Source organism: Carassius carassius, chromosome 23, assembly GCF_963082965.1.
Source record: "Carassius carassius chromosome 23, fCarCar2.1, whole genome shotgun sequence".
NCBI lineage: Eukaryota > Metazoa > Chordata > Actinopteri > Cypriniformes > Cyprinidae > Carassius > Carassius carassius.
The window spans coordinates 32507341-32519840 of NC_081777.1; the positions used below are offsets into that span (position 1 = coordinate 32507341).

Genomic DNA, 12500 nt, shown 5'->3' on the forward strand with positions numbered 1-12500 from the left:
CAGAAGCCTGACGACATCCCCATGGTGCGGATCACACATTAAACACACCTGAAGTGTTCTGGGTGTTCCTGCACACTGGCACAGATTGACTGAGTTTGTGTTTGTGTCAGGATGTGTTTAAGGAAGTCCGTCCCAATGAGAACGCCGATGTGAAGAGCGAGACGGAGGTGCACGTGCGCTCCCGCCGGTTACCCATCACACGCAAGTTCTACGCCTTCTACCACGCACCCATCGTCAAGTTCTGGTTCAACACGGTACGTGCGGCTCCCTTCTCACGCTGCGTGTGTGTGTGTGTGTGTGTGTGTGTGTTCAGCACTTCAGGTGTTCTGGGCTGTTGTTCCCATGAGATAGTATCAGAGACACTCGTTCCTGCATAAACCCTCCGCGTTACACACAGATAAACATCACAGGACTAGTGGAAGATTGACTAGTGACATTTCAGCCAGACCCGAGTGTGTGTGTGTGTGTGTGTGAAGCAGCGGTTGATCATTCATCTGTTGTGTCTAATGTAAGCTGAAGGGGTCTCGGGTGAATGTGTTGATCAAACATTAAAGATCGTCAGAAAAGCCAATAATGATTGTTCTGAGTGTGTGATCTGAATAATTAGCGTTCTTTGATCACGCCAGCGGTAAGCCATTCTTGAGCAACTGTGCAATCGTACCAGACACAGAAAATGCCAAATCACAGAGTCATGTCATAACAAAACAAGAATCCAGTTAATCAGATACACACCGAAACTACGAATCCAATGATCGAATGAAATGATGGCAGAAATATGTTATTATTGAACAGGAAAAAGTACTCAAAGCAATAAGAATTACAATCACCAAGGTGTTTTTTTTAAATAAATTTGTATAAAATAAAAAAGTCAGAATTTTAGGAAAAAACTATATTGTAGACACCTGATTGAATACTGTGATGGAGTCTTATTCTTGACTGTGATTGGTCACTGCTCTTGTGTTAGTGTGTGATGACTGTGAGCTCTCTGCTCCTCGTGTGTGTGTGAGATCACGAGGAGATCTGAGCTCCTTATGAAGGTTTTAGAGCGAGATCCTGTGTCTAACGGAGTGTTCTGTGTGTTCTAGCTCTTCTACATCGGCTTCCTGATGCTGTATTCATACGTGGTGTTGGTAAAGATGGAGTCGTTCCCGTCTCCTCAGGAATGGGTCGTCATTCTTTACATCTTCACCCTGGCGGTGGAGAAGATTCGAGAGGTGTGTGTGTGCGTGTGTGTTCAGATGTGTTAACGAGGTATGTCAGAAATGTTTAATTATTTGAGCAGCATTCGTGACAATGCATCGAAGCGGTTAACCTGCCGTGTGATGATTGATGAGAGACGTGATCCTGACCGCAGACCTGTAATCATCTGACCGCAGCCAGGGTCAAGAGGTCACACGTGTGACATTCATCATCTGAAGCTGAATAAATCATCTCTCCATTGATGTGTGGTTTGTTCGGAGGACAATATTTGTCTGAGATACAACTGTTTGTAAATCTGGAATCTGAGGGAGCAAAAACATCTAAATATTGAGAAAATCATCTTTAAAGTTGTTCAAATGAAGTTCTTAGCAATGCATATTACTAATCAAACATTAGGTTTTTGGCATCAATAGAGAAATGTATAATTGTGACCCATACCTGTGATGCTGATGACTGCTTCTGTGCTCCTCTCTAGATGTTCATGTCTGAAGGAGGCAAAATCAGTCAGAAGATTAAAGTCTGGTTCGGCGACTACTTCAACGTTTCTGATTTCCTGGCCATCCTGATGTTCTTCGTGGGCTTCGGCCTGCGCTTCGGCTCGGGGAGCGTGTTCATCGCGGGCCGGATCGTGTACTGTCTGAACATCATCTTCTGGTACGTGCGGCTGCTGGATATCCTGGCGGTCAATCAGCAGGCCGGACCCTACGTCATGATGATCGGGAAGATGGTGAGCGAGCGTTCAGAGCTGTGTTTGAGCCGCTCGTGTCCTCCAGCACTGATCTCGCTCTCTTCCTCCGCAGGTGGCCAACATGTTCTACATCGTGGTCATCATGGCCGTGGTGCTGCTGAGTTATGGGGTTCCCCGGAAAGCCATTCTGTACCCAAACGAGGATCCCTCGTGGACTTTAGCCAAAGATGTGGTGTTCCAGCCCTACTGGATGATGTACGGTGAAGTCTACGCCTACGAGATCGACGGTGACTCACAAACACAGCACTGAACCCTTCACCACATGATCACATCTGCATTATTAAATTCAGTATTAGTTCAGATAGCGCTTCAGAAGAAGCAGGTGTAACACTGTCCTGTAGCACCACCAGCTCACACTTCCTAATCAAGCCCAATTATTTATTTTGTGTGTGTGTGTGTGTTGGCAGTGTGTGCTAACTCGAGCGAGGATCACGCTAAGGAGCTGTGTGCGACGGGTGTGTGGCTGACGCCGCTGCTGCAGGCCGTCTATCTGTTCGTCCAGTACATCCTGATGGTCAACCTGCTCATCGCCTTCTTCAAGTGAGTGACCCATTCCGCTCCTAACTACACGCACTGATATAAACATATAATGCTTTATATATGAAAGCCGATATGGTTCTATGGATGTAATTATTCACTTAACTCACTATTTGATTTTCTCACAAATTTTTTGGGACAAAATTCTGCACGTTTCTTTGTGAAACTGAAATATGAAACAAAAAACATTTGGATTTTTAAGACAAACCTCAAATCAAATAAATAACACAAAATAAATATCTTCATATAAACAAAATAAAGGCATTGTCTGTGCTCTTTCCGTTTAAAATTAGAAGCAACCGCTGCATTTTAATTACGATCCAAACAAAGATGCTGCATACATGAAACAAGAAGTTTTGAATCTAAATTAGGTTGTATAATTAAATTTGAAGCAAAACTAAATGACTTTAGTTTTATTAAACTATACATGAAAAATTAGGACGCAGATTCACTCTCTGCCAGCAGGTGGTGCTTATGAACAGCAATGATACACTGTTTCCTTGGTTACCGCTGTAAACAAAGCACTGCGCTTATGAACCATAAAGCCCTTTCACACATACAGACTTTTCCAGAAAATTACCGGTAAATTGCCGTAAAGAGATCATGTGTGAACAGGATCTTTTCAAAAATACCGGTAAATTCGTTCCGGCAATTTACCGGTATGAGAAGTTGTAACATTACCAGTAAATTGCCGGAATTCTGCAGTGTGTGAACGCATACCGGAAAATTACCTGGAACACAATAAAAAAATAATAATAATAACTTTAAGTTTTACAGCTTATTTTAGTTTTTACATAGGTAAAAACACATAGGGTACAAACGAGAAGTCGGAGCAGTGGAGAAGAGAAGAGTGCTGGACATTCGGCATCAACTTCCGGTTTGCCCCGCAACTCACTTCAGCCCGTCTTTATTCCCAATTCTCCCAAAACAGCTTATACTGTTTCAGCTATTAAAACAGTTCAGTTGTGTATGTTTGGAGCAGTTTTTGATCGTTAAACAGGCCTATAAGTTTTGTTTTTAAAGCGGCCAGCACAGAGAGAGAGTTTACATAGCCTATGTTTAATCAGTTTAGCCTTCTCAAATCATCACGAATTGTCTAAAATAAAATCTAAAGATATAAAACAGTTTAAGCATGTAACGATGTTTTAACGTTAAACTCAGATACATGTGTGCTATATCAAATATTTTGTGCGGAGAGTGCAAGATAAAGCACGCTTTTTTGGGACATATGGTGCCAGCGCAATCATAATATAAAATAAAGAAATATAAAATAAAGAAAACAAACATGCTTTCTGCCGTCTCGTCTTGAACGAGCTGTAAAGTTGGGCATTTTAACATGGGACTGACTCCCTTCTGCAGCCATGAATTGCAGTTTTAGTCTTTTCTATATGGGCTTCACGAGGGAACGGGAGGTTAGCGCTCGTTATGAACATTAATATGTACCGTTCAGAGGCAAAATTGAAAGAAAATGCCATCTAAAATTTTCCAAAGACAGTCAGTTCCCCACAGAGAGACATTCATATAAACTTCTACTCCAATTGAATCGCGATTTATTTGGCATCTCAACCATTTTGAATCGTCACACATTTGAATCGATTTTCCTCAGTTTGCATTGAGTTCCCAGCTTAAACATACATAGATCTGAGGTAAATCTGGTTTTGTTTACCGTATGGTTGTAAGGTCACGCAAAATATATTGAAACTCACATCAGACTTTGAATAAAGCACATAATCATTACCTCCTGAGATTATCTACTGTCGTATAGTTTGTATGTTGTTGCTTCAGATGCGTACCCAAATTTGGTTGTCTACAAAATTTCTATAATGTTTCTGAAGTTTACTAGAATTTTCCACCTTTTTGCAGCCCTAGTTAGGACACGAGTAACTGAGCGTGCCGTTTCTCCGCAGTAACGTCTACTTGCAGGTGAAGTCCATATCCAACCTGGTGTGGAAATACCAGCGCTATCACTTCATCATGGCGTACCACGACAAGCCCGTCCTGCCTCCGCCGCTGATTCTGCTCAGCCACGCCGCGTCTGTGCTGTCCTCCATCTGCAGGAAGAGGAAGAAGGACAGCAGCACCTACGGACCAAGTACTGTACCTCTCACTCACACCGTCGCTTCTGCTGGCGTCTGACAGCGCTCTGACCGTCCTGCTGTCTTTCAGAGCTCTTCCTGACTGAGGAGGACCAGAAGAAGCTGCACGACTTCGAGGAGCAGTGCGTGGAGACATACTTCCACGAGAAAGACGATCAGTTTCACTCTGGGAGTGAAGAGAGAATCAGACTCACGTCCGACAGGTAATCTGTATCTTATATCCTATATAAGAACTGAAAAACCCTGAATGCAGCGCGAGTGGCTTTGTATAAAAGTCTGCCAAGTGCATCTATGTAAATGTGTAGCTCAAACAGTAGAGCAGGTCATGGGTTCGATTCCCAGGGAAAGTGAGGACTGACGTGTACCTCTTTGGATAAGTGTCTGCCAAATGCATAAATGTGAAACCTAAAGCCCCTGGTGCTGTGATTTATTGTCTGTAAAGCTGCTTTGAAACGGTATGTATTGCGGAAAGTGCTAAAAGTGAAAGTGACGTGACATTCAGCCAAGTATGGTGACCCATACTCAGAATTTGTGCTCTGCATTTAACCCATCCGAAATGCACACACACAGAGCAGTGAACACACACACACACACTGTGAACACACACCCGGAGCAGTGGGCAGCCATTTATGCTGCGGCGCCCGGGGAGCAGTTGGGGGTTCGATGCCTTGCTCAAGGGCACCTAAGTCATGGTATTGAGGGTGGAGAGAGAACTGTACATGCACTCCCCCCACCCACAATTCCTGCCGGCCCGGGACTCGAACCCACAACCTTTCGATTGGGAGTCCAACTCTCTAACCATTAGGCCACGACTTCCCCTAATGGTAATAAACAGATAAATGAACTGAAATGTTTGTTTACACCTGTTTGTTTTTTAGGGTGGAGACGATGTGTGTGCAGCTGAAGGAGGTCGGAAACAAGGTGAACTTCATCAAGCGCTCTTTGCACACGCTGGATTCTCAGATCGGACACCTGCAGGACCTGTCTGCGCTCACGGTGGACACACTGAAGGCGCTGACCGCGCAGCGAGCGTCCGAGGCTAGCAAAGTGCACAACCAGATCACACGCGAGCTCAGCGTCTCCAAGAACCTGGGGCCGGACGTGACGGGGCACTCGAAGTCCAGCGCTCTGGTGCGGTGCAGCGTGGGATTCCTGCCTCCGGCCGCCAGCATAGCAGAGTCTCTGTTCGGAGGCGGAGCCGAGGAGTGGCAGGGGGCGGAGCTTCCTCTGAGTTCTGAGGCTGGATCGAGGTCAGATCCGGCTCCAGCCACGTTCTTCGTCAGCACACCGCTGCAGCTCACAGACTCCCACACACACACGCAGCTGGTGCACGCCGCCGTGGAGTTCGGGGCCTTCGTGGGTGAGTATGAGGAGGAAGAGGAGGGTGTTTATGAGAGGAGTGATGAAGACCCCCCAGGGGTGGTCATGAGTGAGCCTGAGCACCAGGGATACGTCAATCACGCCTTCGCTGATGATGAAGACGACCCGCCCGAAAGAAACACCCCCCTCCCTCGGGCCCCGGGGCCCCAGTGCTTCTGGAGAGACGGCCGCTGCAGACGAGTGCTGAGGAGCGGAGGTTTGGCTTCGGTCCACCCCGGCCTAACCGTGACCCTTGACCCTCACCCCATCCGCATGCCCCTGTGTGTGTGTTAGGGAGGGTGAGACGGGTGACCTCTGACCTCTGGCGGTGGTTTCATCTCAACCAGTTGCTTTTTTACTAAATGTCCCTCAGGAGTGAATATAGTGCTGTGTGTCCAGTAGACTAAACTAACCCGGGCTGGTGCTGGTTAAGGGTTTGGTTAATGACGAGTTATTAAAGCTCCTCGGAGGGAAACGTTTAACAGCGTGTCTGTAATCCACTGATGAACGTGTCATAAGGCACAGATCTGATCTTTTGACCATATCTGATTTTTGGCCGCCTGTTTGCATTCAGTTTAGACGAGACTGTTCTGTGTCTCTGAGCAACATGAAGGCGTTTCGTTCCTGAGTGAATCAACCGTTTTAATGATTCGGTTCAATCGCAGTGACTCACTTATTAACACTGACTTGCTGCCACCTACTGGTGGTTTTAGTTTCACATTTAAAGTGTCTTCTTATTATTTAAATCACTTCAAATAACAGTATTCACTGTTTTATGTTTAATATATCAAAACATTATTTATGCATTTGTAATTGCAGGTTAAATGCATTTGTCTTTCATTAAACCGAGTGTAAAATATCTTCAGACGCAGCTTCTGTGTTTCCTCTGCAGTGCAACGATCAGTTTAGTTGATACTGATTTAATTGCCTTGATATCAGCCCAGATGTCTTATTATTCTAATTCACTGAGGAATTTGACTTTAAAAGATGATGCACTCTTTAAGAAAAAATGGCTTTATAAAGGTAGTAAAAATCTGAAATTAATATTTTCAATAAGTTTAAACTATCGGCGAGAATTGACCAGTGCACAGAATATGAAGAATATCAAAAACTTTAGGAGTCAGTTGTTAAGATATCAGTAAAATAACACATTCAGCAAAATATTGTCTAATTATCGTTATTGATAAAATCCCAGAAAATATCGAGATATTTTGTCAGTATCGCACACCCCTAGACACGACTGGTATCTGATATCTGCGTTTACATTAATTACCCCCCAAAGTGATCAATGAACATGGTAGAAATACTACTATTAAAATTGTTTATATAAATTCACGTCAAACCTGTTGGTTTAAATACAAAAACCTTTGTCACCTCATTGCTGAGAAATGTAATGTAGCTTTTAGCTGTTGTAGTTCTGAATTTGACGTGGCAGGGGTTGAAAACCATCTCACCGCATTACAATGCTGTCTTTATAAGCAGACCTGTCGCCCTCACATTGGGAGTTCTGCGTGTCTAGACGTAGGTCAGATGTCCAGATATCAGATATGGAAGTGGCCCAGATCAGATGAGGAACAATCGGATCTCGTGCAGATTTGTGTCTACACGTGTTTGACAAATTCTGATCTGTGTCCGATGTGAACAAAACATCTGATTTCTTGTGCCAGCGTAAACGTCTGTAATGTTTTGAACTCATTTTTCTCCAAAGGTCACAAGGATGGTCCTGAGGGTCAGAGGTCGTTCCCTAAAGAGTGCGCTGTGAGCGGCCGGCAGTCGAGTCCTTCCAGAAAAGCTCGGGATGCGGTGAGTAGTTTTCTGGATGTTAAAGAAGATGATTGTGTGGTTTGGCTCAATCCGGTGCGTTCCTGCAGGCGGTGACCCAGGGTCACATGCGGATGGTGAACTCGTACGCCGGCTTCACAGAGTTCGACAGAAACCCTTCCTTCCTGCATCCAGAGTCCAGTGAGTGTAATCAGCAGCGTTATTAAACATTAACCGTGATCCAGCATCACGAGCACAATCGCCCCCTGCTGGACGCAGTTACACACTCCTCTCCTCTCCATCTGTGTGTTTCAGTGCCCCGTAAGCAGGAGAGGACACGTGTGTCACTGGAGGACGTCTCACGTTATGAGGATCTGCTGCTGGTCAGTCAAACACACAGCGACACACACCAGCGTGTTTAAGAGAAGCCACACACACACACACACACACACACACTGTAACTCTGTCTGTCGTTCATTCTCAGGGGAAATCAGCACAATCCAGCAGACTGTGAGTAACTGTGTTAGTGGAACATTCTGACAACTAATAAAGTGATTGTGTTTTCATGATTGATCCTTGCTGTAATTTACTCGTACTTGTGTCCTAGTGTACTAGTTTTGTTATACTCTTGAAGGCTACAATTATAAAGTGAAATATATGGTGTTATATATAAATATAAATGTCCCTGCAGCACAGAAGCAGCATCAGTGTCACAGACGTATATTTGTAGAAATACACAAAATACCTTGTATGAGTCACAATTATACATTTCTCTTTGATGACAAAAATCATTAGGATATTAAGAGAAGATCATGTTCATGAAGATATTTAGTAAATTTTCAAATAGTTGTATCTCAAACAAATATTATCCTCGTAACAAACCATACATCAATAGAGAGATTATTTATTCAGCTTCAGATGATGTAGACATCTCAATTTAAATGTTGACCCTTATGACATGTATATGAGGGTGATTAATGCTTGTTTGTTTTCAGGAGTCCAGGAGATGACATCTCAAACAGTGAGTGTTTCATCACATCTAATGATCATCTGATGACAGCTGAACTGATCTGACTCTGTGTGTGTGTGTGTGTGTGTGTGTGTGTTTCAGCTGCAGGTCTGTACACCGGCCGACACACCCCCCTGGGGCCGCGTAAGGACTGTAAGTCTGACCCCTGCTACAATACACTGATGACATCACACTGTAATACTGTAGTATTTTGTGTGTTGTTCTGCTCATTCTTTGCTCTGTGTGTGTGTGTGTGTGTGTGTGTGTGTGTGGAGCAGCGATCGGTTCTCCGTTTAAGCCCATGGAGAGTTATCAGTATTCAGGTGAGTGTTTGTCATTCATCCAATGGAAGCATAAACGTGTCGTGATTCGAACCCGACCCGCGACGCCTGTGACGTGTACTGACATCAGCCCTGTGTGTGTGTGTGTGTGTGTGTCAGCGGTGGAGCGTAATAACCTGATGCGGTTGTCTCAGAGTATTCCATTCACCCCAGTGCCCGCTAAAGGTAAGACTCATTACTGCCCTCCTGTCCCATCAGGCTTTGCAGTATATCATGTAGTTCTGAGCGGCGTGACGGTAGTGATTGGTTTTTACATGCGAGAGAAGAAACATGGAGTGATATTAAAATACGTCAAGCAAATGTTTAAAGATTCTTAACTAATTTACTGGAGTATGACAAAATATAAAGTCCTGTTTTATCAGAAATAAATACAATTAGTTAAGGATTAAAACAAAAACAAATATCTGCCAATGAGCTCTGAAAAACCAATCTAATACAATTAGTTCTTGTTTTAATCAAACTCGCTTGATTTTGTACAAAAATAAATAAGACTTCATATCTTTAGTTAGCAACTCAAGTATCTTGATTTAAGGATGTTTAGATATTTGTATTGAAAAACAAGGGAAAAAATACTGAAGAAGAGATTAATTTTTGCAGTTAATGCAACACTTAATGCCATGAATTTATGAATTTAAGGCTACTTAAATCTCAGGCTTCAATTTGTGGAAGGGCGAACTATCACTTTTGATGACATTAAGACTCCCTGAAACAAACCCTGAAATATAGCTGCTATAAAAAGACAATAGTGTCAATACACAGTTCAGTTCATTAACAATCAGTTCATGAAGTTTAATGCTTTAGTTTCAAACTTGTGAATCTGTTTTTACATTGTTTGTAAAAGAGGTAACGCACTGAATTATAAAAAATAGACATGAAAACATGATTATTTACAATTAGAAGCATTTTTCCTTACGTTTCCATCCACAAAATGTTCCACAGAATTGCTTGATGTAAGGTGTAGTTTGCGGCGCCCAGACCTACGCTGTGTTTGTTTAGTGATATTGTGTGATTGCGAGGTCAGTCACGTTTATGCGTGTCCTTCTCGTGTTTGCGTGTCGTACAGGTGAACCGGTGACCGTGTACCGTCTGGAGGAGAGTTCTCCCAACAGCATCAATAACAGCATGTCGTCGTGGGCTCAGCGTGGTCTCTGTGCTAAGATCGAGTTCCTCAGTAAGGAGGAGATGGGTGGAGGCCTGCGGCGGGCGCTGAAGGTGCTCTGCACCTGGTCCGAGTACGACATCCTCAAGCCTGGACACCTGTACATCGTCAAGTCCTTCCTGCCCGAGGTGGTCAACACCTGGCAGAGCATCTACAGAGAGGACACCGTCCTGCACCTCTGTCTCAGGGTATGATCACACTCACTCACTCCAGAACAATCACTCACTCCAAAACACACACACACACTCTCACTCACCCACTCACACACTCCAAAACACTCTTACACACTCCATAACACGCACTCTCTCTCGCTCACTCACTCCAAAACACACTCTAACTCACACAATCTACTCAAACACTTCTGATTATGGTCTGAATCTCAAAGGTTTCTTTACCTTGTTTAACCCAAATTTAACGTCAAACCCACATTTAGCATCATCCTGAATGAGCATTGATTTCTGTGCAAGATGCTGCTGAAATTGTGTTTGTGTTGTGAACAGGAAATTCAGCAGCAGAGAGCAGCTCAGAAACTCACGTTTGCCTTCAATCAGATCAGACCCAAAACCATCCCATACTCCCCCAGGTACTGACACGCACACACACACACACACACACACACCCCTGAGGGTGTTGCTGAGACCGCAGTGTGTGTTCTGCAGGTTTCTGGAGGTCTTCCTGCTCTACTGTCACTCTGCCGGTCAGTGGTTTGCCATCGAGGAGTGCATCACTGGAGACTTCCGCAAGTTTAATAATAACAACGGGGATGAAATCGTCCCGACCAACCTTCTGGAGGAAACCATGCTGGCCTTCAGCCACTGGACGTATGAATACACTCGAGGAGAGCTGCTGGTGCTGGACCTGCAGGGTTTGTGTTTGTTACATGCGTCACGCTCAAGTCTAGGTCAAGGAGCTTCATGTAGCTTCTGAGTTAGTTCACCCAAAAATGAGAGCTCTAGATGCTGGTCCCTATCTGCTGCCCAAGGGCAAGCAGGACATTTTCTCCTGTTGTAGTCTGATAAAGAAAGAGGAGCATGCAGCATCAGAACAACACCAGGGGGAGTAAATGATGACTGGACTTTCATTTTTGGTAGGGATGCACAATATATGGGTCCCCATGTCTGTATTGTTCATTTTAAAGGAGTCATGACCCACAATTTTCACTTTTCCACGAGAATCAATGTATGTTATGATTGCCTAACGATTATACACTGGCCGGGAAGCCGATATTTAAAAGTAAAGCGTTTGTTTACCTCAGGGTTTGTAAAATAGCCCACGTCTTGACGTCAAGAGGGGCAGGATATACCATATATGGACACGCAGCAGGAAGCTCGCCCTTCCCCTCTCCCCCTCATATTCAGTCGAGAAAGACGCTGGAGTAGTGCACACGTGAGTTGCTCTGTGGTTGACTGCCAGAATCAACATGTAAATGTGTTTACTCTACCAAGAACGGACCTAGCTATCAGAGACCAGTGGATTAAATTCATTTTTAATGACGCGGTTCCTTCAACCCTTCCACTGGCTTATCGTTATGTGTTTGTGCTAAACATTGTACGCCGAAATCCTTCACAAATTTGGGGCAATATCAGGCGAAGTTGGCATCGAAGCTCGGGAAAAGCGCCATTCCAACAAAATTACCTGCAATTGAAACAGTAAGACTGTGTTTTTATTGCTCTACTGTGTGTAACAAACAGCATAACTGCTAATGCAGCTATTGTATGCTATTGCGTCTGTCACTAGACAAATAAACGAAAGACTGGAGGTGAAGTAATTATTTATGTTCCCTGTAAACGGACTGCAAAAACTGACTTTTGACTGTATTATAATGATTTCTTAATTCAGAATATGATCAAGATTGCGTAGGTTGATGTGTTTGGGGAATTTGCCAGTTAATAGTAACATTTAAAGCCCCTTAAATGAACGAAATGACTCGAAAAAAGATTTGTTCATTTTGATGAACGAGCTTGAACAAGAGAGTCTGGCGTTGCCAGATTGGGTGTTTTTCTGCTACATATTAAGGCCGGTTTACGGTGTGTTTTAGGTGTGTTTTAGGTGTGTTTTCCCCTGGAAGGCTTTATAGAAATCTGGCATCCTACCGAACGAAGTTAAACTGAGAGAGCGTGGCGTTCACAGACACCAGAATGAACGAGTTCACAGTAACGTTCATCAGGCAGTAATGCGGTACGTTCAGTTCATGTTTGCCCAAAATATGAACGAGTTCATGAACTATCGTTCAATGAACGCGTCCAGGCACAACTCTGGCGGGAGTATTAGCTTCGAGGTATGAGGAATG

The 12500-nt window shown here is 44.0% G+C and overlaps 1 protein-coding gene across 3 annotated transcripts in view; it reads left to right on the forward strand.

Annotated features, from left to right (window-relative positions):
* LOC132101802 (transient receptor potential cation channel subfamily M member 7-like) overlaps positions 1–12500 on the forward strand; it is a 36219-nt gene that overhangs the window by 17975 nt on the left and 5744 nt on the right. Inside the window, exons 18-37 of one of the 3 annotated variants that reach the window (XM_059507019.1) lie at positions 1–24; positions 111–254; positions 1086–1214; positions 1676–1927; positions 2001–2175; positions 2356–2488; positions 4393–4577; positions 4652–4784; positions 5460–6157; positions 7649–7743; positions 7812–7902; positions 8017–8084; positions 8186–8211; positions 8697–8722; positions 8813–8863; positions 8989–9033; positions 9151–9216; positions 10115–10398; positions 10711–10793; positions 10870–11075. The exon at positions 1–24 is cut by the window's left edge and continues 126 nt beyond it. In XM_059507019.1, coding sequence (XP_059363002.1) covers positions 1–24; positions 111–254; positions 1086–1214; positions 1676–1927; positions 2001–2175; positions 2356–2488; positions 4393–4577; positions 4652–4784; positions 5460–6157; positions 7649–7743; positions 7812–7902; positions 8017–8084; positions 8186–8211; positions 8697–8722; positions 8813–8863; positions 8989–9033; positions 9151–9216; positions 10115–10398; positions 10711–10793; positions 10870–11075 — 2914 coding nt within the window. Of the gene's footprint in view, positions 25–110; positions 255–1085; positions 1215–1675; positions 1928–2000; positions 2176–2355; positions 2489–4392; positions 4578–4651; positions 4785–5459; positions 6158–7648; positions 7744–7811; positions 7903–8016; positions 8085–8185; positions 8212–8696; positions 8723–8812; positions 8864–8988; positions 9034–9150; positions 9217–10114; positions 10399–10710; positions 10794–10869; positions 11076–12500 lie in introns of those variants that run through there. The other 2 variants (XM_059507020.1, XM_059507021.1) reach the window with 2 other exon arrangements.